At 39.2% G+C, this 27219-nt stretch overlaps 1 protein-coding gene across 1 annotated transcript in view; it reads right to left on the reverse strand.

Moving 5' to 3' along the window:
• The window catches only part of NUA (nuclear pore anchor), a 129880-nt gene that overhangs the window by 38258 nt on the left and 64403 nt on the right, over positions 1-27219 (reverse strand). Inside the window, exons 28-32 of the mRNA XM_077376677.1 lie at positions 26176-26259; positions 25953-26027; positions 25620-25804; positions 25102-25204; positions 9375-9491 (exon numbers count right to left, since the gene is read on the reverse strand). Coding sequence (XP_077232792.1) covers positions 9375-9491; positions 25102-25204; positions 25620-25804; positions 25953-26027; positions 26176-26259 — 564 coding nt within the window. The remainder of the gene's footprint in view (positions 1-9374; positions 9492-25101; positions 25205-25619; positions 25805-25952; positions 26028-26175; positions 26260-27219) is intronic.

Below are 27219 nucleotides of genomic sequence, written 5' to 3' on the forward strand. Positions count from 1 at the left end.
ATGCACATTATATTTTATTGAGTGCTCTAGAATATTACAAGATTTATTTGGATTAATCTAAGAGTCAAAATTGAACCTATAACAATGGTTAGGATTAAGGTAGTGCTTAAGGTGTTTTGGACCTATAAATATAAAGTGTTGATGTACTTTCGAAAAGATTAATGAATAGTAGTGCGTGTAAAGATACATTGCGATTCTTGTGACTGCTCAATTCTCTAGAAAGCTCTCTACTTTTGGTGGATCCCGAAGTTTTCGTCTATCAGTTCAACAACTCCATAAAGATCGTCCTGAGCACATGGGAAGAAGATGGAAATGCATGAAAATGGGAAAAAAAAAAGGATGCCCATTTACATCATTCAGAGTGTCTTCTCCTCAAGTCTCATACAGCGCATGACAAATCTCCCCATTTGTTATTACAGTACATTGGTTAGAACATAAGTAGACATGGCAAGAACAAGCTTTCCATTGCCATAACTGCACTCAACTGGGAAAGGCAATCTTATCTTTCATTCTAAATTACATCTTGAGAACCATTTCCCCATCCCCATGTTCAAATCAATCCTTATGCTGAAGTGTATATTGTTTATGGTCAACTAAGGTTTCAGACTTCAGGCCCATAAGTTTGGTGGGGTGCCTATTAGGGGTGCAACTCGGGTTGGGTTGGGTTGGGTCGGGTTGAGGCCAACCCTAACCCAACCCGAGATAGCAATCCCTCAACCCTAACCCGACCCAACCCGAGCCTCGGGTTGATGGTGGTCAACCCTAACCCAACCCGCCTTCAAATCGGGTCGGGTTGGGATCGGGTTCATCTACGGCCAAATAGAAAAATACAAGAAAGAAAAACATAATCCTCAGAAAATCATGATAAAATTAGAAGATGGAGGTCGGGTTCGAGTCGCCAAGGCCTCAACCCTAACCCAACCCGAATTTAAATCGGGTTGGCTTTTTCCAACCCTAACCCAACCCAACCCAACCCGAGAAAATGCCAACCCAACCCGAGCCAAAATCGGGTTGAACCCGTCGGGTTCGGGTTGAGTCCGACCCAAGTTGCACCCCTAGTGCCTATACATAGTTTTAGCGCAAGTTTTAGCGGCACAATTGAAAGTGGTCCACCCTTTCATTATTTCTGCAAATCAAAGTGCTTTTGTTAGTCAGAGGCAGATTCTAGATTGCTCTCTTGTAGGAAATGAAGTTGTGGATTTGATACCTAAAACCTGGATTGGGGGTATAGTTAGCAAGTTAGACATGGAAAAAACGTATGACAGAGTAGAATGACAATGGTTGGATCATATGATGGGAAAGATGCGTTTTGGCCAACGATGGCGACGATGGATGAGATGTTGTGTATCTTCGACATGGTTTTCTATTCTAATTAATGGATCCCCAAAAGGTTTTTAATGTCTACAAGGGGTCTGAGACAGGGTGATCTGTTATCTCCTTTTCTATTTGTTATAGTGGCTGAGATGCTAAGTCTTCTCATGGAGAAGGGTTGATCAAAAGGGTTGGTGGATGGTTTTAATAATGGCCATGATGGAGTAAAAGTGTCTCATTTGCAGTTCGAGAATGATACATTATTGTTTTGCTCCCCCATACTCTCAAGATCGTGAATCTCAAAGCAATCCTCAGGTGCTATGAAATCCTTACAGGTCAACGATCCAATTTCTCGAAATCCAGGTTATTTTCTTTAAACATTGATGTCGCAGAGGTGGTTAGATTAGCCAATCTAATGGGTTGTCCCTTGGAAAACCTCCCCACAACATATCTTGGACTTCCGTTGGGGGTGGGAAGACCAAAAAAAGTTGTCTGGGATCCCATTGTGGAGTGAATAGAGAGGAGGTTAGATACATGGAAAAGGAATTTGGTATCAAAAGGTGGCAGAATAACGCTTATAAAGGCCGTTTTTGGCAAAAATTTCCATCTATCATTTATCCTTGTTCATGTGCCCTTCGTCAGTTGAGCGAATTGAGCAGATTCAAAGAAGATTCCGATGGGGAGGGGTCGGGTGAGAAGAGGGGTTTAGCGTTGGTAAGTTAGGAAGATGTCGGCAAACCGCTTAATGGGGGGGGGGGGGGGGGGGTTTGGGGATTAGAAAGATAAAGCAAGGTAATCATTCTCTACTGGGAAGTGGTTATGGAGATTTGGTGAGGAGCAGTCACAGTTATGGGCGAAAGTGATGGAAAGTATGGTTCTAGGCAGGACATTGCACTCCTTCTGACTTATATAGAAAATCTGGGGTTATAGTTTGGCGAGACATAATGCGTTTGAAATTCAGCTTCAGTCAAGGTATCAGATACAGAGTGTACTACGGAGATAAGATTAGCTTCTGGGAAATGTGTTGGTGTTCCACAGTTCCTTTGAAAGAGATGTTCCCCGATTTATTCCTTGTAGCTTCAAATAAGGTCACTATGGTCAAAGAATGCTTCGAGAGAGTTGAAGGTATGGTGATCTGGAAGCCTCTTTTTAGGAGAAATTTCTTTGATGGAGAACTACAGTCGGTTGACAGACTTCTTCAAATGCTAGAAGGTTCGTATATCAGCTTATCTGGGTATGACAAGAGAATATGGATCTAAGAATCTACTGGGCTTTTTACTGTCAAATCCTTCTACAATATTCTGGTTCCTTGTTCTGTATTTCCAATTGAAGCAAGAGTAAGGAAAATCCAAGCTCCTCCAAGGTTGTGCACTTTTGGTAGGGCGGCGCTTCATGGACGGATTCAAGCGGTGGACTTTCTAAGGACCCATAGAATACTAATTGTGAATCATTGTGCTATGTGTATCGAGGCGGGCGAATCAGTGGATCATATTTTTATCCATTGCAGGTTTGCTAGAGAGGTGTGGGGTGGTATTTTGTCTAGATTTGGGATTGATTGGGTCTTCCCCTCAAACATTAGAGACCTACTTGGAGGGTGATCTTTGGTCCCTTGGAGGAAAAAAGGAAGGGTGTTTTGGTCGCTTTCTATGCTGGCCACCATATGGGTATTATTTTTTGAAAGGTCACCATATGAGAATTATGGAAAGAAAGAAATGACGGGGTATTTGAAGGAGTAGCTAAGTCTACCTATTTTCTTTTTGTTAAAGCTATTGCCCTTACTATTGCTTGGGTTAAATCTATTCCATTATTTCAGTTTCTCTCGGCCTTTGAGCTATGGGAGGGTTGGAGAATCTATTATAATATAGCAGGATCAGGGTTTCACTGTTCACGTTGACGTGGACAGCCTCCCCATCCGGTTAATATCCTAGGTGGCATCAATTTTTTTATAATCGTATATTAAAAAAATTGAAAAAGGATTCGATTTACCATTCTTCTAAATCGGTCATAAGTCGAATAATTAGGCGAAAAATCAGCTTGGCAAAATTTCATGATGTTTCTGTTTGGATTTTATTACTCCTTTAATTCCTTAATTAAACCTTTATTTTAGCAATAAATCGCTCATAATTAGTAGAGTTTGAATAGAATAGGAAACGCTACCATATTCGTTTCCATCTCCAGGATACGATTCCCCTTCGTAACGCTTACATTCTTTAACCCCCTAACTTTTGTGTCTCTCTGACCCTTTGATTCTCAACCCCCTCAAATAAAGCCAACCAGAGGAGACTGGCTTATTACTCTCCATGCAAGTTTCTTAGAAAGGGAAGCTCGACGACCACAGTAGTGGCAGAGGTTATTATGGAACCTTCGGCCATCTTCATCTTCATCTTCTCCCTTTTTGAAACCCTAAAACGTAAATCTCACCCGTCTTTCCCCAGCTCCCTCTCTCCTTTCTTCCTATCTCTATCTCTTCTACCCTCTCTCTCTCTCTCTCTCTCTCTCTCTCTCTCTCTCTCTCTCTCTCTCTCATTTCTAGGGTTCAGAGAAAACACTTAACAACTATGGAATCTCCTACATAAGGCAATCACCGAAGGTAAGCGAATTTACTTCTTTGTACATGTTTTATTTCTCGAATTTCATTTTCCATCTGCCTGGAAAGCCCATCACTAAATTATGTTATAAACACCGTACATGTTTTACTTTTTTCTCATTATGTCATCCTACTTCTCACCCTCTCTGCAATTTCCATTCTATTATTTGTATTTTTTCCAAGTTCTCTAAGAGTCTTTCCAGTTTTTTCCCCTTTTTTCCCCGAGAGTAAGGATGGAAATGTATTCAATATTCGTTAATTATAGTCGCTGCATTTCTTTTTTAGGGAAGAGAGGGGACTTCTATCAAACCTTTATTACTTGGAACTTTGATATCTATATAAAGGATTTTGGAGCCATAGTGAACATACCCAAGCTAACCTCAGATTGTAGGCAGGTAAGAGCTTCTCATTGTATCATTTCCCTTTAGTTTGGGAAATTAAAAAGGGTGCAAAGACAGAGTTTCATTTTCATATGTGCAGATAATATATGTGATATAGACGCTGTTACTAGGAGACCCATCTTAGTCACACTTTTACTGTTTCTATCCTTATCAATTTCATGAGAATTCAGAGTTTCCTCTTCTGTTATGAGCTTGTAAGGAGTAGATGCAGTGTTTTGACACTTTTATGAGCCCCTTTTAGGCCTTTCTCACCTATTTGATCTCGCTGACCAAAAAAAAAACTCGCAAATTAAATTATCTTAGCCCTTGATTTCTGCAAAAAGATAAAAGGTTGGGAAATAAAAGGAATTCGGCCCATGTTGATCTAAAAAGGTCCCAAAACAAATGGCATCTTTATACTCATCTTACATTTTAGGCTGCAAGTATTGTCCTATGGTAGTAAGTTTAAATCGGCAATCCGATTTCCATTTCTTTTGAGATAGAGAGAGTTCTAATTGTTTTGATAAAAAAATCATCTCGGCGGACAATTTTATCTTATTAAATTGTGTAAGCCTCATTTTCATGAAATTAATTTCCCTGAAGCATTTTGGGGATTCAACTTATCCATAAATTTTCATTTCATCCATCTTATTGTAAGAGAACCATTTCGGATGGAAAATATTTTCTTGAGATTTTTTTTCTTTCCACAATTTAGAGGGAAATGATATAATTATGGTTAATTTAGAGGGATATAATCATAAATTGAATGTCCCTCTAAATAAAAATTGAATACGGAATCGGTTCAAGTTTTCTTTTTCCATGCGATTGTTTGTGATTTTTGTGATTTTTCTCTTCAAACCTAATATCTCGAGGCCGCCATCTCTCTCACTCTTTCCAAAATGATTAAGGAAGTTTACTCATTATGAGATTGTATCATATTTTTTCCCGTGGTTCATATAAATTATCTTTAGCACCCCGTGCATCGCACGGGCGGCACACTAGTTTATGTAATAGCAAGGAAGGTCGTCCATCAATTGTACAACAATGGCAGCCTCCCCCTAATGGCATGATTAAGCTGAACTTTGATGGTTCTAGCTTTGGTAATCCAGGGTGGCCGGTATTGGGGGGTTCTTAGGGGCGCAGCAGGGGAAGTTATTTGGGCTTTCTCAGGGCCCATTGGGGAAGCAGATGCCAGTGAAGCAGAGGTGAGGGCTGTTTCCAAGGTATGATGCATTTGGAGTCATAGTTTGGCTCATTTAATAGTGGAGGGAGACTCGCTGAATGTTACCAAATGGCTTAAAGGCTCCTTAGTTCCTCCGTGTAGACTTGCTCACTTTTTTTATGAGATCAAAGATAAATCTGAAGGCGTCTCTGTTTCTTTCATGCATGTGAAACGTTCTGCGAATGGGGTTGCCGATAGACTTGCTAGGGCCAGCGTTCACAAGCAGGATATAGAGTTTTAACTTTTAACCCCCTTGAGAGGGCCCTTTGTTTTTTGTGTTATTGTATCTAGTCACTTTTTCTTTTGTATCTCTGTGGGCTGGACTTTCTCGGTCTTTCCCCTTCTTTAATGAAATTGCTACCATTTAAAAAAAAACAACAACCATAGACCTATGTATGAACCATTAAAAGCTCATACATGGTCAACAACTTGGCCAACACAAGATAGTCTCAAATAGGAAAGTCAATCATTAACCTTGCTAGTTTTTAACTAACGTGGATGAGTTGAAAGTGTTGTATTCATAAGAAAGCACTAAAACCCGATTAATTCAGGTGAATGAAATTTATTTTAACTTCTCATCATTTAAAAAAAAAACCTTAAGTGAATCAATGATCAACAAATTGAGTTTCATACATTGGTGTGAGCATTTATGTGGCTGTAGTCGAGTCAATCATATATAAAGGAATGTCAACTAACATGAAAAAATCTCCTACTAGCAACTCATGAGAACATTGGTGATGCCATTATATTCACGTGTTGTGACTATTATTCAATGGCTTATTAGGGCAGCTATATAAAATGCATAAAAGATGTCTACAAGCTTGCTAAGATGAGAGAAAGGAAGAGCAGGGACTTGAATCATATAAAATGCATCAAAGACGAGAATCAAAGATCGTTAGTAAAAGAAAACGAGTTAAAGAGAGGTGGAGAAGCTACTTTGATAAGTTGTTTAATAGAGAACCTGTAGCGAATTTGGGAGAACTTGATAACGCTTTTGATGATACAAACCGAAGGTTTGTTCGTTGAATCCAAACATCAGAGGTAAGACTAGCTACGGAAAATACGAAATTAGGTGGTAGGGGGCCTGATGATATTCCTATTGAGAGTTGGACATGCTTGGGTGATGTGGGTTTGGAATGGTTAACTAGATTATTTACCAATATTTTGTAAACTAAGAAGATGCCTGATAAGTGGAGGAAGAGTACATTAGTACCTATTCATAAGAAAAAGGGGATATTCAAAGTTGCACCAATTACTAGGGAATTAAGCTAATGAGTCACACCATGAAGCTTTGGGAGAGGGTAATTGAGCATAGACTTAGAAAAGAGATTAAGGTGTCAGAGAATCAATTTGGCTTCATGCCCGGACGATCGACTATGGAAGTTATCTTCTTGATTAGGCAGTTAATGGATAGATTTAGAGAAAATAAAAAGGACCTTCATATGGTTTTCATTGATTCGGAGAAAGCGCATGATAAGAGTTCCCAGGAGTGTTATATGGTGGGTTCTTAAAAGGAAAAAAGTGCATATTAAATATGTTGATGAGATTAAGGATTGTACGATAGAGCAGTAATGAGTGTCAGAACCACGGGTGGCAAGTCTAATGAGTTTCCAATTACAATAGGACTGCACCAAGGATCAGCTCTAAGCCCTTGTCATTTTACGCTAGTTATCGATGAGCTTACGGAGGGTATCCAGGATGAGGTGCCGTGGTGTATGTTATTTGCAGATGACATAGTATTGATCGATGAAACCAAAATAGGAGTAAATGCTACGTTAGAGTTATGGAGAACTACTTTGGAATCCAAAGGTTTTAGACTGAGTCGGACTAAGACAGAGTATATGGAGTGCAACTTAGTAATGTAAGGGGGCAGAACGAGGATGTAGTAAATATGGCTGGACTGGACAGGAGGTGCCTAAGAGGGATATCTTTCACTATCTTGGTTCAATTCTACATAAGGAGAGATTGAAGAGAATGTTAGCCATAGAATAAGAGCAGGTTGGTTAAAGTGGAAACTTGCCTTAGGAGTTCTGTGTGACCGTAAAATCCCTACCAAGTTGAAGGGAAAGTTTTATAAGACAGCTGTGAGGCCAGCCATACTGTACGGCTCAGAATGTTGTGCCACCAAGAAGCAGCATGTGCATAAGATGAGTGTAGCGGAGATGCAAATGCTTAGATGGATGTGCGACCACACAAGGTTAGATAGAATTAAAAATGAAAACATTTGCAAAAAGGTGGGGGTGGCATCAGTTGAGGAGAAGATGAGAGAGCACCACTTAAGATGGTTTGGACATATCCAACGTAGGCCTTTGGATGCTCCAGTGAGAAGAGGCGACTCGTGCCAAATTGATAGAGTAAAAAGAGGTAGGGGCAGACCGAAAACAACTTGGGTAGAAATAGTGAGGTAAGACTTGATAGCTAGGAACATAACAGAGAACATGACCTTGGATAGGATAGAATGGAAGAAAATGATCCACGTAGAAGAACCCAACTAGAGCCAGGATTAGAGCCGGGTAGATTCCTTTCACCTTCTTCATAAATTTTTTCTAAAGGATTCATTTAGCCAACCCCAACTAGTTTGGGACAAAGGCTTTGTTGAGTTGAGTTGAGTTGATTATGGCAGAGCTATATATTAGTTGAGAAACATCTTACAACAACCAGACAGTTAAATCAAATGAATCGTTAGAATTTAATCCCATGCATTCACATGAAGTAAATTAGACTTGCATAACACATTTAATATTAAATAGATAAAGATCATGTGTCTTGGTCCATGTCAAACAGGCATCGCACCCCTACGAGAAAGGATTGCAAACATCAAAAGGTTTAGCTTTTCTTGACAGAACCCTAAAACAAGGCTTCATGGATAACGGGCTAATATCAACTGATCAATGGGGGTCAACGACAATGGGCTTGATCATGTCTGCATCACTCACTACGTGTGGCCCAGAAAGTCAGTATTAGGAAAGAAAGTCATTCTATTCACATATGATTAATCTTCAATGGCTTATTATGGCAGCTATATACTTGTTGAGAAACATCTTGCAACAATTGGACAGTTAAATCAGATGAATTCACATGAAGTACTTTAGACTTGCATGACACATTTTATATTAAATAGACCAAGACTACGGGTCCTGGTCCATGTCAAACAGGCATCACACCCTTAAGATAAAGGACCGTAAACATCAAAAGGTTTAGCTTTTTCTTGACAGAACCCTCAAATGATGTTTCATGGATAATGGGCTAGTATCATCTGATCAAGCTTGGTTCAACGCAATGGGCCTGATCACGTCTGCATCACACAGTGGGGCCCAAAATGTCGGTATTAGGCAAGAGCCATAGATCCATTAGGATTTTTGTTGAATATATAATTGACTAAACTAGAGAATAAGAATAATCATGAAAAAAAAAATAGGTAGATGACTAATTTGCTTACTACCATTTGATTAACTTTTTGCATCTATATATTTAGCTCACTTTGAATTTTCTGAAGATAAGACAATATATACTCATTCAAAAAAAAAAAAAAGATACTCATTATAGTTTATAGAATGTTGGTGGCGGGGGGGGGGACGTAAGGTCTCCCCATCAACAGATTTAATATGCCTTTTTAATGAATATGAGAAGGATGCCTTTTTATTGAATAAATAAAAAAATAAGACTCACCACTAGCTACTCTAACGGACATTTTCTATCATAAGCAGCCTGACAACCATTTAAATTAATTGGCAAAATACTATAATTTATGTACAAAATCTACCAATGCAGATGTAAATTGTTATGCATGCAGAAAGCAAGAGTAACAAATCTTGTTATATAGCCTAGCATGGAAACAGTAACTATGCTAAGATAACAAAGAAAGAGCAGTTACATTTTCACTTTTTTGAGTATCTGCAAGTTTACGTAACTCTGATGCTTCTTCTTGCAACGTAGCCAATGCCTGAGAAGCTTTTGTCAACTCCTGAATTGTCTCAGATTGGAGAATAACCTGTACAACAAAAAATTATAAAATAAATTTAACACATCAGGATGCCCAAAAAAAAAGAAATAATAATATAAATGGTATGTTTAAGAAATTAAATAGGTAATAATATCAATATTATTGTGAAATTAAAACAGCTGGCCTGATAATTGTCTAGGTGATTTTGATTACTAACAAGTTTCAGCAAAAATGAGTGCCATGGCTAAGTTAAGTATGGTCAGTAGGTTTTTATTGGATAATGAGAAGTGCAAATGAATAAAAATAACTATTGGTGACCTGTTCTTCTGAAAAAAATGAAGTTTCACAGCAAGAATGGAAAGCTTTCGATTTTATTCTAGATTGAGAAGAAAATATTTGGCCAATATATACAAAAACACTTCATGATGTCTTCAAGAAGCAGACAATGCCGAGTAAAGAAATCACTGGAAACAATAACACGTTCTAAAAGAGTTTCTTGGAAAATAAAACTCAGATTTTAAGGAGGATTTTACAATATCATTTTGTTGGAATAATAACAAGTGTCAAGTTGTAATAACAAATTCTGAGGCATGCAAAAAGTTTGGGACATATCCATGATTTAGATTAGATAACAAAACTAAGAGAAATATCATCAGAAAGATCTGCCATCGAAGCATGCTCAAAGGACTCAACAACGATTTTGGTAATCACGATTTCACGATTTCTATGCTTTTATTTTTACCATAGCTACCGGAAGCTTCTGGTTAGGTGGGAATCTTCAAATTAAAGAAATCATTGGAAACAATAAGAACATGAGGTAAAAGAGTTTTCTGTAAAAACCTAGACTTTAGAGAGTAATTCAGTATACTATTTTGTTGCTTTTTTTTAATGGCAATACTATTTTGTTGCTTATAAAAAATTATAACATAAAAGTTTAACATTACGTCTTATACTTGGTGCTATGTGTGGCAGGCCATCCTGAGGCAAGCAAATATATGCACTAGCCGACTTAGATATTGAAAACTAAGAGAAATATCATAATAAGGATCTGCTTTTGAAGCCCAGGCCTTAATGATGATTGTGGTAATAACTTTTTCTATGCTTTTTATCTGAAGATTATGGAATTCCACTCCTAAAAAATGACTCAAAAAATGAGGAAAAGCATACTATTGACCAATCTACTTCAATTTCGACTAAAATATTTCAAGTGACCCAAATCATTGAAATCTTCAGCTTGTATGATGTTGGCAGAGCAAAACTCAAACAAGGACGAGAAATTATATAATGTTGAGGTCAGCCATATGGCCATATGGCATCTCCTAAACTTCTCCCATCAATCAGCACCTTAAAACATACCCTCTCAAGGTGATTAAGGATTTGTAATAACCCTTAAACAGAGAACTGACATAATATTAAAATAAAAAGAAGGTAAAAAACAATGGGAATTACTTATAGGAGAAAGTATACATAGTGATTCTAATCTGCACCTAATATGTTTTCATTAACTTGAAAATCATAATCATAGTCACACATATTAGTCTCAGGAATTTCCTGAGAAGGGTGTATATCTTGGGATAGGTTTTTTTTTTTTTTTTTTTTGAATGGTAATATTTGGGATCGTTTAAATTTTTTTTGGCTAATTTTGGGTTTATACCGGGAAAAAAATGGAAAAAGAAAGAAAATACAAAATATAAAATTTAAGAAGAAAATTAGAACAACAAATAATATCAAGAAATTTTTTTGGTACAAAAAATAAAGGCTACTGATATTGGCAGTACCCTGTTTTGATACTTGCACAAACTCATATTTTCTTTCCTTGTTTAATTCACTTTTGAGATCCTTTAGGGAAATCTAATAACTTTTGACATCTGGTTAAATAATAAAAGACAAAGTGGGTTTGTGCAATTATTGAACCAGGATAGTGCCAAAATCAGAGCCAAAATAAAATATGAAGATATCTCAACGATTTTTCTTAATTTTAGGGAAAAAAAATCGTTTTGTTAAAATATTGCAAAATATTACGATATTTTCAATAGGCTACTGATATTGATGCAACCATGTTTTGATAATCAGACGAAGTCACTGTGTTTTATATGATTTAACCGCGCCAAAAGGCTACTGAGAGCATTTCGGGAATTATAATATTCTTTGATAGCTGGTTAAAGCATATAAACTATGGAAAGTTCATCTCATTGTCGAAACATGGCTGCATCAATAACAGTAGACTTTTCAAACTATGGAAAGTTCATCTCATTGTCGAAACATGGCTGCGTCAATAACAGTAGACTTTTCAAAAGTATCGGAGATATTTGTGACTATACTTATAATAGACAAAACTAAAAGAGCCCTTTTATTCTAAAAGGACAAAAGGACCATTAGATTGAGCTCTAAACTTTTAACATAGCACCCATTTATCGAAGGGTTTATCAAAGGCTCTTAAACATGTTGATTTGTCTAATCATTACCATTTCGAATTTGTTATGAAGAAATGAAAACAAATCAATAACATGAATTTTCGATCCCCAAAAGTAACTTAACAAACCAAGATTGGAGAAAATAGAGCATAAGTTGATTATTTTAATTTTTCAAAGAAAATGACATGCGAAATAGCCCAAATCTAGAGTTGTACATACTGTGCCCAAATCTGGAATTTCCCATAACAAATAGGGGTCGTTTCGATACGCAGATTTTACAATCCAGGTTTTAGTTTGAAAACAGTGTAAAAGAGGATTCATAATCAAGCTGTTGTATGCTGTCCTGACAGCGTTTCCTGGATTTTAAGTAAGAAATCTAGGTTTTAGAAATCTCTCACCCACCCTGAGATTTCTAAAACCTGAACATGGGATGATCTCCTGCTCTCTTGCGGTCGGAAAGAAGAGCGAGAAATTAGAAAACGACGGCTGGTCTCATTTTTCTCTTGACTCCCATTCATGAGTTTGATGAAATCCAAGATTCTAAATCCGCGTATACAAACGACCCCATAATGAATAATATTTGGGAAATGATATCAGCACAACCATGTTTTAATAATTGCACAACTCAGTTTGTCTTTTCTTTTTTATTTGGCTTGTCAGAGCTTTTCAGATCCCTAATAACCTTTGACAGTTGAGTTTGTGCACCGAGTTTGTAAAATTATTAAAACATGGTTGTGCTGATATCATTTCCTTAGTAATAATTGTAACAGCAATGAGATACCTTCTATTTTCTATCCTAATCACACTTTGATAGAAAATAGGTTTTAATTTTATTTTTAAGAAGCTAACTCAACAACAAAAAGTTCTGGACTTTTAAACTTCTTAAATGCCAAGTTAAATTCAGACACCCAGTTTGAATGACAACATGCTTCTCCAAAGTCCAAAGAGATATCCAAGTAAAAGAAGGAAAAAACAAGCTACAAATCACCATTGACATTTTTTAAGATAGACCCACTCAACACTGACTCAAACTCAGAAAGAATGGTTAAAATCGTCATAAATTTCCATCAAACAAAATAACACATTAACACCAGCCTGGAATTTTCATCACATAGATGGCATCAATAACCCATTTGTTCCTTTTTCTATAAACTCACCAGCCTATCTCCAATATCTTCTTTGAAGGGCATTGATTTGTAGAAGTAATGGTAGGAGAGATGGAGAAATAACAAATTTGAGGAACCTGACATGGAATGAGAGAAATAGAAAAAAAAAATTGAAGAACCATAAGACAAAGAAACTAGTCAACTCACTTCACTCTAATCCTCCTCCTATCCACATTTAACCCATATATGCATCTATGGCAGACATGATTAACATCCCTCTATAAAGGATATGTCACTTCTCAACACCCACCTTAAGTTAGGGGTAGATATCCCAATCTGGAAATAAGCCCATACAACTTTCTTTTATCTCTTGCCTTCGTGAGAATGTCAACAAGCTAGTTTTAGACATCATATACGGCATACTGATCTCCTTAACACATTGCCAGTCAAAATCACTAAGTCACCTTGTAAAACACTATATTAGAGGCAATGGGAATTGCCACTTGATTATCACTAAAGACTCAATTGAAAGTCTCAATAAGATTGCAAGCTCTTTCTTAGCCAAACCAGTTTGCATGCCGCATGATGCAATCAGTTTGAAAACAAACTTGAACAACTTCCCGTTTCTAACTCTTCCAAGCTGTAATATTTCCTCCAACAATTGTGTAATATCATGATGTGGATTTGTATCAGTCAAAGAACCTGTCTCATTTGAATCACAAACTCGCAATATGCTTCTACTTCCAAATGTCGATGCTTAGAATATAAGAATACTTGTCCAAGAAAGGACTTGAGATGCCTTAAATTTCCATAAACTACTTCAAGATGAGAACCCAAGGAGCATTCAGGAACTGAAAAACCAAACTCACTACATAAGATATATTAGGCAAGTAACATTGAAATATATGAGAATAGCAACAAACTTATTATGGTTCCAGCTTGGGCAATCCGGGTCTGTGGGATTCTTAGAGATGGTGGTGGTAACACCCTATGGGCCTTCCCATGACCAATAGGCATTGTGGATTATAATGAAGCGGAGGTGAGGGCAGTACTTCAGGGGATCCGGCTAATTGACCCCAATCTTCTCAATATAGCGTCTCCCCCACTGGTTAGTTGAAATTCAAGACAAGGTGTGTGTGTGTGTGTGTGAGAGAGAGAGAGAGAGAGGAGGGGGGGGGGGGGGGGGGGGGGGGGGGGGCATCTCTTATTCTCGTATTGAAAAAGTCAGCTAGTAGGGAAGCGGACCAACTGGCAAAGGAAGGCGTCTTGAAAGCTAGCCTTGTGGTTTATGACTTTTGGCCTCCTTGAAAGTATTTAAGTCATGGTCTTATCCAAATGTCTTCTTTTTCTTGTATGGTTTCTTTTTTCTCCTTTGTACCCGTGATCGCAATTTTTCTCTACATTTATATATAAAATCTTGCCTTTCAACAAAAAAAAGCTTATGATACTTCTACATGGCTCCTAATATTGTCCCTTCCACACTATGGATTAAATGCCTATACTCACACCAAAGCATCAATTGGTTTCAATGCAAGTTTTACTTGTCGCATGTACTAAGTGAAGAAAATAGCACCATTGTATACTGGGAAATGATTTGAGCGGCCTTGCATGCAGAAACGTAATCCCTGTGTAGGTCTTCTTCCCTTGGAGCTGAATTTCAGTGTGGTTGCAACAAGAAGGGTTCCAATATCAATTCCAGAAGTTGAAGGGTGTTTTCTACTAGGATTAAAGCCAAATGGTAGATGGGTAAGATGCTAAGAGGTGGAAATTCTCCCAATATCCAAAAAATTGTCTAAGCGCGGAATTCTGTGGGGGTGAATATGCAGCGCTGTTTTGCGGATGCTGGATCGGTTCTAGGTGCGGGTAATGGTGGATCGTTTCTTGATGGGGAAGTGAGGGGTGTTGCTAGAGTAGCTTCTGGTGTTAATCTGGTTCCTCTAGGGAATGGGGGTGTTTTGGCTGGAAGGATCTTGTTAACAAAGAGATTTGAGAATGAAATGTTGTGTGTTAGCCTAGTTGCCCTAACACACATACATATTTATTATGAAAAGAATATATGAAAAGACTACAATGCCCTTAGGCTACATAACCTTATTCTAACACTCCCCGTCAAGCTGGAGTATGAATGTCGTACAAGCCCAGCTTGTTACATAAATCACTCAATCGAACTCCATTCAACGGCTTGGTAAACATGTCGGCAATTTGATCATTCGTTCGAGTGAACTCAGTTTGAATTTGGCCTGTCTGAATCCTGTGACGAATAAAGTGACAATCCACTTCTATATGCTTAGTTCGTTTGTGAAATACCGGATTCATAGCTATGTGAATGGTTGACTTGTTGTCACAGTAGAGGGACGCAGGTGAGGAGTATGAGAATCCAATCTCTGACATAAACGACCGTAGCCAAATTAATTCACAGCTTGTGTAAGCCATAGCCCTCTATTCTGCTTCCGCACTGGATCGTGACACAATGTCCTGCTTCTTACTCTTCCAAGATACTAGATTTCCACCTATGAAGGTACAATAGCCATTAGTAGATCGCCGGTCAGCAGGAGATCCGGCTCAGTCTGTATCAGAGTATCCCTCAATTCTCAAATGGTTAGGCTTCCTGAAGAGAAGACCTTTCCCGGAAGCTTTCTTCAGATACTTCACTACCTGAATCACAGCTGACCAATGTGATGCCCAAGGCGCACTCATATACTGGCTAACTACACCAACAACATATGCAATGTCCGGACGAGTGACTGTGAGATAGATCAACCGTCCTACTACCCGTTTGTATCGACCAGGATCTTCTAGTGGCTCCCCCTGATCAGGTGAAAGCTTGACATTCGGATTCATAGGAGTTTGTGCAGGTTTTTCCCCCAGAAGACCTGTTTCTTCCAAAATATCAAGAGCATACTTCCTTTGGTATAAAGATAGCCCCCTTTGTGAATGTGCCAATTCAATGCCTAAGAAGTATCTCAGAACACCAAGGTCTTTTGTGCTGAATTCATTCTGAAGGAAATCTTTGAGGCGTTGTATTCCTGCTTTGTCATTTCCTGTAATAACAATGTCATCAACATATACAACCAGGAGAATCAAACCATCCTTGCTTCGAGAGTTGAACACAGAATGGTCTACAACATATTGTTTCATACCAAATCGTAGGATGGCCTCACTGAATCTCCCAAACCAAGCACGTGGGGACTGTTTAAGACCATAAATCGCCTTTCTAAGCTTACAGACGGTATGCTGCAACTCCCCCTGAGCAACAAACCCTGGTGGTTGCTCCATACACAACTCCTCCTACAAATCACTATGGAGGAACGCATTCTTGATATCCAACCGATATAGTGGCCAAGACTGATTCACGGCCAAAGAAACCAATACACGGATGGATGGAATCTTTGCCACTGGAGAGAATGTCTCAACATAATCAATCCCATAACTCTGAGTAAAGCCCTTTGCAACAAGACGGGCTTTTAACCTTTCAACAGAGCCATTAGGTAGGTATTTGACGGTGAACACCCACTTACATCCGACTACCTGAGCACCAGGAGGAAGGGAAGCTAACTGCCATGTTTGGTTTTTGGCCAAAGCATCCATCTCAGCCTCCATAGCTGCTCGCCATCCCGAATCAAGCATAGCTTCTCGAGCAGAGCGAGGAATAGAAATCGATGACAAAGATGATATAAATGCGGTATACGAAGGAGATAACCGAGCATAAGTTACCGCATCAGAAATAGGGTGATGAGTGGTACGAGAACGAGTACAGCTCGCAATGGGGGCATCAAGAGATTCAACAACCTGAGCTGCATCATCAGAGGATGAGGGTAAATGACCTGCTTGCTGAGAAGAGATGGCAGGGCATGAAGGCTCAAATGAAGTAGTAAAACGCTTGCGAGTATATACCTGGAAGGCACGCTGAACCGGATCTTGTGGCAAACTTAGAACCGGATGTGGTGGCAAACTGGGAACCGGAACCGGCAATGGCAACGGAGGAGGAGATTCCGGTAAAGAAGAGGAAGCAGGAAAGTAGGGAGTATCCTCAAAAAAGGAGACATCAGCACTAATAAATTTGCAGCGAAGCTGAGGACTGTAGCATCAGTAACCCTTCTGGGTTCGTTAATAACCCAGGAAAACACACTTGATTGCCCTTGGGGCCAATTTATCAAGTTCTGGGGTGAGATTCTGAACAAAGCAAACACACCCAAACACCTTGGGAGGTAACGGAAACGGATCCCCAGAAGGGTGTAACACCGAAAAAGGGGACAGATTGCTAAGAACTGAAGATGGTAGACGATTAGCCAGAAAGCAGGTTGTAAGCATAGCGTCAGCCCAAAAAGATTTGGGAACATGCATCTGATACAGAATGGTTCGAGCTATATCTACAAGATACCGTAGTGATAATGCCCTTAGGCTACATAAGCTTATTCTAACAGATCTTAAGTGATAATATAGTTTCAGGTGACTGGTTGAAGGTGGTAAATGGAGAAGCGTCAGGAGCTAACTTGGTTCCGCTTGGCGGACCTGAAGACGGATCTAATGGTGGTCGAGCTTTATTTGGCGGAGAATCTAGAGGTAAGGCTGTTATTTCTGAGAACCGATGGTTCATTGCGAAGAGTAAGAGGACTTCCAGAGTGGATCGAATGTCTCAGAAGCGGAGGAATGGGGCCTTCGGAGATTGGAGGTGTTGCAGACGTGGCTTTAAAAAATTTCAGAAAAGATCGGTCTGTTGGAAGTGTGGAATGGGGCCTTCGGAGATTGGAGGTGTTGCAGACGTGGCTTTAAAAAATTTCAGAAAAGATCGGTCTGTTGGAAGTGTAATAAGACCTGGTCGAGCTTGGATTTTAACTTACCTCATCAGGGTTTTGTAAGCAAGCAGATCCCTAATTCTTTGATGAAGATCCATTTAAATTCGAAAGCTGGTGTGGAAAATCCTGCAACATCGGAAGGAGTAGCTTTTAATTTAGAGGTGGTGCCTGTTAAATCTATTAGCAATGCAGATTTGGGCATTTGAGGAAGCATTAAACCTGGGTGGTCGGGATATCTGAGGGCTTTTGAGAGGTGGCTGTGTCGAAAAAGTGTTGTTTTGTGTGACGTGATAGTCTTCAAAATATCTATGCTGGAGGTTCTAATCATTCCACCAGTGCGTATTAATAGACTTCACCTTATGCCATCCTGGAAATCTGCTATAAATTCTCCCTTTGTAGATCTGTGCTTGTCAGACTCTAAATTTTCTAAGGAAGGAAGCTTTCAATGGTGGAGCATAGCGGGAGTGCCCCCGGAGGCATGGTGTGAGAATAATTTTAGAAGAATTGGGGGGGAGATAGGAAAAGTGGTAGAGATTGATCCCTCTTGGCAAGCGGGTAAAGGGTATTCTTGTGCTAGGGTGCTGATCTCTTCAGCCGGAGAAGGTGGAAAGGAAATATCCATTCAAGTATCTTTAGATGGTGCTATTAGATGGGTTCTGGCGAAGAAGGAAGAGAAAAGATGCGATCCCAGATCCGTGAGTGGTTCTTCTACCTCCGGAAGGGAGGAGGATTCCGAGAGTGAGTCTTCTTCTGAAGGAACTGCCCCCAGAGGCTAGGTTTTGGCTGGTGAAGAGATCCCAGAAGTGGCGGAGGAGGAAGAGGAGTTATCTGGTCCGATTTTGGGAGAGACGATGGTGGGGGCGCAAGATAGTGATTTCTGCTGTCTTGCGCTGCATGCGGCGCACGATAGATATTCTTCCGAAGGTGGAATTCTTGAAATTCAAAGAGATTTTACCCCTGTGGCTTATAGGTGGCGAAGCCTGTGTGGTGTTAATCTCCCTTCTGCTGTGGTGATGGACCCCTCTGTCTCAATTAATAGTATTAATGACATTTTGGTTGTGATTTCCCCGAGGCCTTCTTCTAATGTCGTGCTAGGTGCGGATAGGTGTGAATGTGTGATAGAGACTTGTCCCACTTGTCTCCTGTGGCATGCGGTGGGCCTCGGGCCTTGGCCAATTTCGAAGGAGCTGGTGGTTTTGGGTCCCAGCCCATTAGCGAAGGGACCGGTGGTCTTTATAAGTGTTGGGCTTTAGTGGAATCCCCCGAATGTCCTCTGGGCGAAAATCAATCTTTTATTTCTCCTGATACCTGTCGCACTTTTATGGAAGTCGGGGAAGGTTTTACGGTGAGTCCAATTTGCTCTTCGTTCTCACCTTTGGAGGAAATCCTCAACGTAGGTTCTCTGACCAAAGATTGTAGCACGAAGTCTCATCCCTCACGGTTGGTCCTGCATGAAGCGGCATCTCAACTGGATTTTGATTCGGTAGAGGAAGTGGATGATTCAGCTGAGAAGGTTATGAATAATGATGATAGGTGCCTATCCAGGGAAGGAGTAGTGGTAGTTGGTCCATGTGGCTGTGGACGTGTGCAGGTTAACCAGATGTTCCTTCGTATCTGCTTCCTATCCGACTCGAGGGGGGTTTCCTCAAAGGTGCGTGATGTTCTTTGGGTGGATTTGATGGCTGGGGGCCCAAAAATGGTTTCTGCTTTTGTTAATCTAGATAAAATCGTCCCGGGGAATTTTAGTTCTTTTAAGGTCCCAATTGATTATGCTGCGGGGAAGTATCATTTTAAGATTTTGCCTGTTGTTGTAGAGGAGGGGATGGATGGGTTTCGTCCTTTGAAGAGATTCTTTAGTAGCTATTTCAGAAAGCAGAAACATGTTGTTTCCCAAGTTTTTGAAGACTCCTTGTCTGTAAAGGGCTTTGTCTCCTCTGCCTCTTTAGAGGATTTGAAGAATTCAAGTTTGGAAGAACCAGTTTGCTCTGTTGGAAGTGGTCCTTGGGAGGTTTCTCATAAGGATTCCACTGACATCTTTGCGAAGCATACTTTGGGAGTTAGCAAGGAATTGGGGTTGGTGTATGCTGGGCCTGAGTATGAGTACTTAGCTGAAATCAAGTCAACTGAGTTAAGGGACTCGGAGGATCAGGGGCTTTTGGGACTAAACTTAGTGGTAGAAAGAAAAGGATTACTGCAAATATCGTTTAATTATGAAGATAATCTCTTGGAATGTCAATGACCTGAGACATCAGGAGAAAAGAATTCAAGTTAAGGAGTTGGTGAAAAAGATGAAGCCTGATCGTATCTGTCTACAAGAAACAAAAATGGAATCTATAAATAGGAATGATATCAAAAAGTCTGGAGGTTCAAGCGGAATGGGATTTTTCTTTTGTGGGATCCACTGGTGCTTCAGGGGGTATAGTAGTAGCCTGGAATGAGAATAGCTGGAGCAAGTAGAAGGAATGGCGAGGTAGATTCTCACTTTCTGTGGCTTTAAGAAAGGTGGTAGATAATTCTATGTGGTTGTTTTCTGGTGTCTATGGTCCGGTTCTTAAAGTGGAGAAAGGGTTATTTTGGGAGGAAATGGATAAGGTTAGGGCCTCTTGCTCTTTTCCATGGTGTATTGGGGAGATTTTAACGAAGTTAAAGAAGTGGGAGAGAGATTGGGCTGCCTGAGATCAAATTCAAACATGAAGGCCTTTGTTGATTTCATAGCCAAATTTGAATTAGTAGATCTTCCCTTATTTGGTGCTTCTTTTACTTGGTCTAGGGATCAAAGTCGAAGTCGGCTTGATCGATTTCTTGTTTGTTCTGGGTGGTTGGACCTGGTTCCTGAAATCTTTCATAAAGCTCTGGTGCACTCGATATCGGATCATTGTCCCTTTCTTCTTGACCCGAGATTAGATTCTTGGGGTCGTCCTCCTCTCAGATTTGAAATTGTCTGGCTTAGTTGTCCTCATATGGAGGATAGATTAGGAAGCTGGTGGGCTTCTTCTCAAGTGGAGGGTCCTGCCGATGTGTTGATAGGTCACAAGCTTAGGTATGTCAATAAAAAGTTAAAAGAATGGTCTAAGGACCAAAAGCTTCAGTCTTATGGTTGAAAGTTCTGGTTGGAAAATCGGCTATTGGAATTGATAGCCTTGGAGGAGTGTGGTTTGAGTTCAGAGGAGGATTGGGAGGAGTTGGGAAAAGTAAAACAAGAACACAAAGGTCTGCTTCTTCATGAAGAGATTACATGGCGCCAAAAGTCAATTGTGAAGTGGTTGGAGGAAGGAGATAAGAATACAGGTTATTTTCATGCGATGGCGAGTGCTAGAAGGAGGAATAGAATCGAATCTCTCAATGTGAATGGTCTCTTGGTGACTAGTAAGGAAGATAACTCTATTGCAATTGTCGAATTTTATTCTTCTTTATATGCCTCAGAAGGTATTTCTCATCCTATTCCATAAGGGATGGATTTCAACAGCTTGAATTTGGAAGAAAACTAAAAATTGGAAAGTCCTTTTGAGAAGAAAACTGAGAAAGGATTATTCTCTTTGGCTAAAGATAAGGCTCATGGTCCAGACGGCTTTTGTTTAGCCTTCTTCCAAGCTTGCTGGTCTTTTGTTAAAGATGATATTTTAAGATTCTTCAAGGAGTTTTATGAGGGTATGTCTCTTGATAGGGGCACATGGCTACCTTTATAACATTAATTCCCAAGGTCAATGGCGCTTCAAGGGTGGCTGATTTTAGTCCAATTAGTTTGGTGGGGTGCTTATATAAGTTGTTAGCTAAAGTGTTGGCAGACCGGCTCAAAATGGTTCTCCAATCTATTATCTCTGGTAGTCATAGTGCCTTTATTAGTAAGAGGCAAATCCTGGACGGCTCTCTTATAGCGAATGAAGCTATTGATTACTTATTGAGAAGTGGTGCTGGGGTGTCTTGTGCAAGCTTGATATGGAGAAAGCATAAAATATAGTGGATTGGAGTGTCTTGATTTCCTTCTTGGGAGAATGGGTTTTGGTAATCAGTGGAAAGGATGGATAAGGAAATGTATCTCTTCAGTTTGGTTTTCCATCCTTGTTAATGGGTCTCCAAAAGGTTTTTTCAAGTCTTCTAGGCGATTGAGGCAAGGGGATCCTCTTTCTCCTTTTCTCTTTGTTATTATTGCGGAAACTCTTAGCGGATTGATGCTTAAAGGGAGTAGTAGGGGGCTGTTTGAGGGTTTCATCATTGGAAAAGATAGGGTGGAACTTCAATTTACAGACGACACTCTTCTATTATGTGCTCCCGTTACGAACAAGATTTCGAACTTGAAGACAACCCTAAGATGTTATGAGATGATTACTGGTTAATGTTCAAATTTTCAAAAATCAAGTATACATGCTTTAAATTTATCCTCAATTGAAGCTATAGGTTTTGCAAAATTTTTGGGATGCAAGTTGGAGTCCCTGCCCTCCTCTTATTTAGGTCTTCCTTTGTGGGTGGGAAGACCGAGAAAATCTTTATGGGTCCCCATTGTGGAAAGAATAGAAAGAAGATTGGAAACTTGGAAAAGGAATCTTGTTTCTAAGGGAGGGAGATTGACTTTGGTCAAGGCGGTATTGGCTAATATTCCTGTGTAATTCATGTCTTTGTTTAATTGTCTTGTCAATGTAGTTTTCAGAATTGAACAGATTCGACACAGATTTCTGTGGGGAGGTTCAGATAATAAGAATGGCATTCCTTTAGTGAAGTGGGAAAGTGTTTGTATTCCGATTAAAAATGGAAGCTTGAGCATTCAAAGTTTGAAAGAGTTTAAACGTGCTCTTTTGGGTAAGTGGCTATGGCATTTTGGGGTGGAGCAATCTTCGTTGAGGGTAAAAGTAATTGGTAGCAAGTATGGTTTCTTGCATGGAAATTGGGTGTCGGATGATACCTATAATAAGAAAAGATTGACAGTTTGGCGTGACATTCTTAGGTTAAGTCATGTCTTTGAGAAAGGTGTTCGGTTTAAAGTTTATTCTAGGGATCGAATTAGATTTTGGATAGATGCTCGGTGTTCAGCCGAACCTTTGAGGGTTCTCTTCCCTGATCTGTTTGTGGTGGCGTTGAATAAGGAAGCTCTTGTGAGTGAATGCTTTGAGCGGGGTAATCATAAGGTGATTTGGATGCCAAGCTTTAGGAGGAATTTCTTTGACAGAGAATTGGATTCAATTACTCAGTTGCTACAAGTGATTGAAGGTTGCTATATCAAAAGAAGTGGGGTTGATAGAAGAATTTGGATTTAGAACCCCTCTGGGTTGTTTTCGGTAAAATCTTTCTACTTTCGTTTGGTGCCTTCTAGAGGGGTTACCCTTTTAGCTGAGGTTTGGAAATTTCATTGTCCTCCTTCGATTACTTTTTCAGTTGGGCAGTGTGTAGTGGGCAAATTCAGACAATTGATTTCCTAAGAAGAAGGGGTATGCGGCTTGTAGATCATTGTTTCCTTTGTTTGGAAGATGGGGAGTCAATTGATCATCTTTTTATTCTTTGTAAGGTAGCGCAAGAAATATGGGGGCTCATAATGAAAAGGTATGGTATTTGTTGGGTTTTCCCAAAATCGGTTCCTGAGCTATTGAAGAGTTGGGAGTTTGTTCCTTGGAAAAAGAAAGGGAAAGTATTATGGAAGATTTGTCTTTTGGCTATGTGGTGAGGTTATCTAGAAAGAAAGAAACTCGAGAGTCTTTGAGAGAGTGGCCAAATATTCTTATTGGCTCTTCATGAAAATTATCGCTTTGGCTATCTCTTGGGCGAAAAGTCTCCCGTTGTTTAGATTTGTTTCGGCCTTTGACCTTTGGGAGGGTTGGCGCATAGTGTGTTTCGAAGGTGTTAGAAGAGTCAAGATTATTCAGAAATGGAAAGCCCCTCCTGTTGGTTTTATTAAAATCAATTTTGATGGGTCCAGTTTTGGAAGTCCGGGTCCAGCTGGTGTTGTAGGTCTTCGCAGAGATTCTTTAGGTTTGGTATTATGAGCTTTCTCAGGTCCTGTTGGTATAAGTGATTCGTTTGAAGCGGAAGTCAGAGCGGCAATTCAAGGAATAAAGCAACTAAATAAAGATATTTATGATATGGTGATATTGGAAGGTGATTCATCCAATGTTATTAGTTGGCTTTCGGGGAACGTGGCTCCCCCTTGGAGGTTTCTTAGTTATTCTGAGGAAATCTCAGATCTGATATGGTCTTCTATTGCATTTAACCATGTTAGGAGACCAGCAAATGGTGAAGCTGATTCTCTTGCTAGATCAGGGGTCCATAGGTTGGTGTTGGAGTGGTTTGACTTCCTCCCTCCATGAGTTGATTGTATTTTTGTTCCCTTTGTAATCCTTGAGGACCATCTCGGTTCTCTTTTATCAATATATATTGCCATTTCAAAAAAAAAGCACCACTGTAAATTAGGGTTGCGTTCACTTGCCGTTCTCGAATTGGTTCCAGCGGAGCGAGAATAGCGAGCGACTCCTTGTCGCTTTGTAAAATTATGCCTAAAACACGCTCAAGGAACAAAAGAACAGGAATCTTTTCTCTTTTTTTTGTCTAAGCAACATTATGGGCCACTTTCCACTCTCTCAAGTACTAGAAGCACAGAATCGCTCTAAAGAATGGTAACCAAAAGTGGCACGGATAACACTCTCAATGACAAGAATTATTTAAAAGTGCCCATACTTAGATGTAAAAATACTCTCCCCGAGGAATAGTTCATCTCCTAAATAGATGCAAGATTATCACGAGTAACTTCACAAATTGTGTGATCTTAATTGTTTGGAACCCAATCTACACACTTTATCTACCCTAGGCCTAATATTCAAGTCATGAGGTCACATAAACAACCTCTTAAGGGTATCCTGTGAAAATAAAAATTGATGTTAGCTGATAACTATCTCAATGACAAGAATTATTTAAAAGTGCCCACACTTAGATTGAAAAATACTCTCCCAGAGTAATAGTTCATCTCCTAAATAGATGCAAGATTATCACCAGTAACTTCATAAATTGTGTCCTCTTAATTACTTGTTTGGAACCCAATCTACACACTTTATCGACCCTAGGCCTAATATTCAAGTGATGAGGTCACATAAATAACCTTTTAAGGATATCCTGTGAAAATAAAAATTGATGTTAACTGTGATGCAAGGGGTAATTCATGTGCCCGAGGTGAACATACCACAGTCCATACATAAATCAGCTAACAAATGGATTTGGGTTTAGAGAGTGGGGTTGCCAATTTATGTAAGCAGTTCAGGGTGATAAAGGTTGTTTACAGATATTAATAGTTAAAAACTATGGATGTTACCATTCAAAAAAAAAAAAATTAAAAATCTATGTTAACTAAGCAATTAAGGGTAACCTGTCTCTCGTAATTGTTTTGGGCTGTGCGCCAGCGCAGGTGTTCCTTTTCCATATCTTCCTTCAAAGAAGATATTTGAATTTCCATCTCCATTAGCTGGGACCTGAAGCAAGAAGAATTCTGGATTATTACTGATCTTAACCCATATGTATAACAAATTTGCCGAAGGCATCAAGACATATGTCACAAATATTGTTCTCAGGAATTTCTCGGCAATTGAAAATCTCCGCATATATTAAATTCTTTTATTTTTCGGGTTTATATCAGGAAAAATGATAAAAATAAAATTATTTAAAATATATAAATATATAAAATTTAAGAAAAAATATAAAATAAAAATATCATAAAAATATCGGGATATTATCGCGATATTTTATGAAAAAACTGAAAATATCGCTATATTTCAAAATCTCAGGTTTTTGTCGTGTTATCAAAATGCTGCGATAAAAACGCGATATTTTGAAAATATCGGAAATATTTGTGACATAGATAAAGACCTAACAAGCAGTAAAGCTCACGTCTTTCTAGCATTTTCTTCCTTGAGGCGGTCAATTTCAGATGATGCAACAGACAGAGCCTCCTCTTTCCCTGCAGCCGCAGATGCAGATTCTCCGGACTTCAAGATAATATCTTGTTCAAGTTCATAAATCCTTTCTTGCAGTGAAAGAACTTCAGCTTCCAGTGACTTCTTAAATTTTTCTGCCTGTATAAAATAAGATTTGTGCACCCAATCAAACAAACATGCGGCCCAGAAAGGAAAAAAACAGAGAGAAAGAAAGGGTATCTTATTCAAAGATACAAAGTTTAAAGTTATCTCCTTACAAATAGAATTCGGAGTAGAAGGAATTTACCTCGGCCTTGAATTTCTCATGAGCAGATTCCATCTGTTTCAAAGCGGCTTCATTCACTTGGGATATTTCTTTGTACTGCCAAGTAAGATATCAGATAAAGTTTTTTGTGCAGAATAACAAATAGAAGGTCAACCTTCATAAATAACATCATAAACGTGAAATACAAATACAAATCAGATTTTCATAGCTTCAAGAAAGAAACCCGCCTCGAAATCAAACACACCTGTTGCATGTGATCCTTATAAGCTTGGGCTTCTTCCTTTAGTTTTTCTATCTCTTCTTTTGCATTTTGCGGGTCCACAAAAACCTACGCATGGTTTAACTATCAGACTTAGTACTTAATCTGGTTAAGACTGACAGTGAGACAGGAATGAACACGAATAAAAGCATCTGTGAAAAGAATGGAACAGCAACAAAAGCCCACTCTTTACTTTCCATAAGAACATGAACTAGATTTTGCAGATGGGACCGCCTATGATTATTACAAGCTCAAGCATACAAAACTGAGATTTTACATGATCATGGGTAACTCTCATTAACCGACAAAACTAAATCCAAATAGCAAGCAGAAAATACAAACAATAACACAAAGGAAACAAAAATCAGGAACAAAATAATTGAAACACGATTAATATTTACATCCAATTAGGTGGCGAAACACTAAAATGAACTGTAAAGGTGAAAACCTTCCACCAAATAAAGTAAACTACAAAACAATGGACTAGAAAACATTAACCCTACAAGAAACAGGACAGAAAAATAAGCAAGTTGAAATAACCACAAAGTAAGCAATGTCAGCACCAAGGAATGGAACAAAGAGAACTCCAGAAACCTTATCATGAAAGTGTAGAGCGTTCATGTTGCTTGTTAGTGTGGCATGAATGATCTCTTGCTGCCTCTGCGTAAGTAGCAAGCATGGACTTAAATTTCGGTTCCGGTTTCAATTTCAGCCTTGACGAAATTTCAGCCGAAATCCAGTAAACCAAAAAAGTATTAGTTTATTAATTTTGTTATTTCGGTTTTGGTCCCAACCAAAATCCGAAATTTCGGACCGATCTCGGACGAAATTAAAACCATGGTAGCAAGTGTGCAGCTACCAATTGAGGAGAAAATGAGAGAGCACCGCTTAAGATGGTTTGGGCATATCCAACGTAGGCCTTTGGATGCTCCGGTGAGAAGAAGTGACTCGTGCCAAGTTGATGGAGTAAAAACAGGTAGGGACAGACCGAAAACAACTTGGGTAGAAACAGTGAGGAAAGACCTGATG

This window comes from Tasmannia lanceolata, unplaced genomic scaffold, assembly GCF_043159265.1.
Source record: "Tasmannia lanceolata isolate RefF3 unplaced genomic scaffold, GAP_Taslan_0.1 ptg000002l, whole genome shotgun sequence".
Taxonomy (NCBI): domain Eukaryota; kingdom Viridiplantae; phylum Streptophyta; class Magnoliopsida; order Canellales; family Winteraceae; genus Tasmannia; species Tasmannia lanceolata.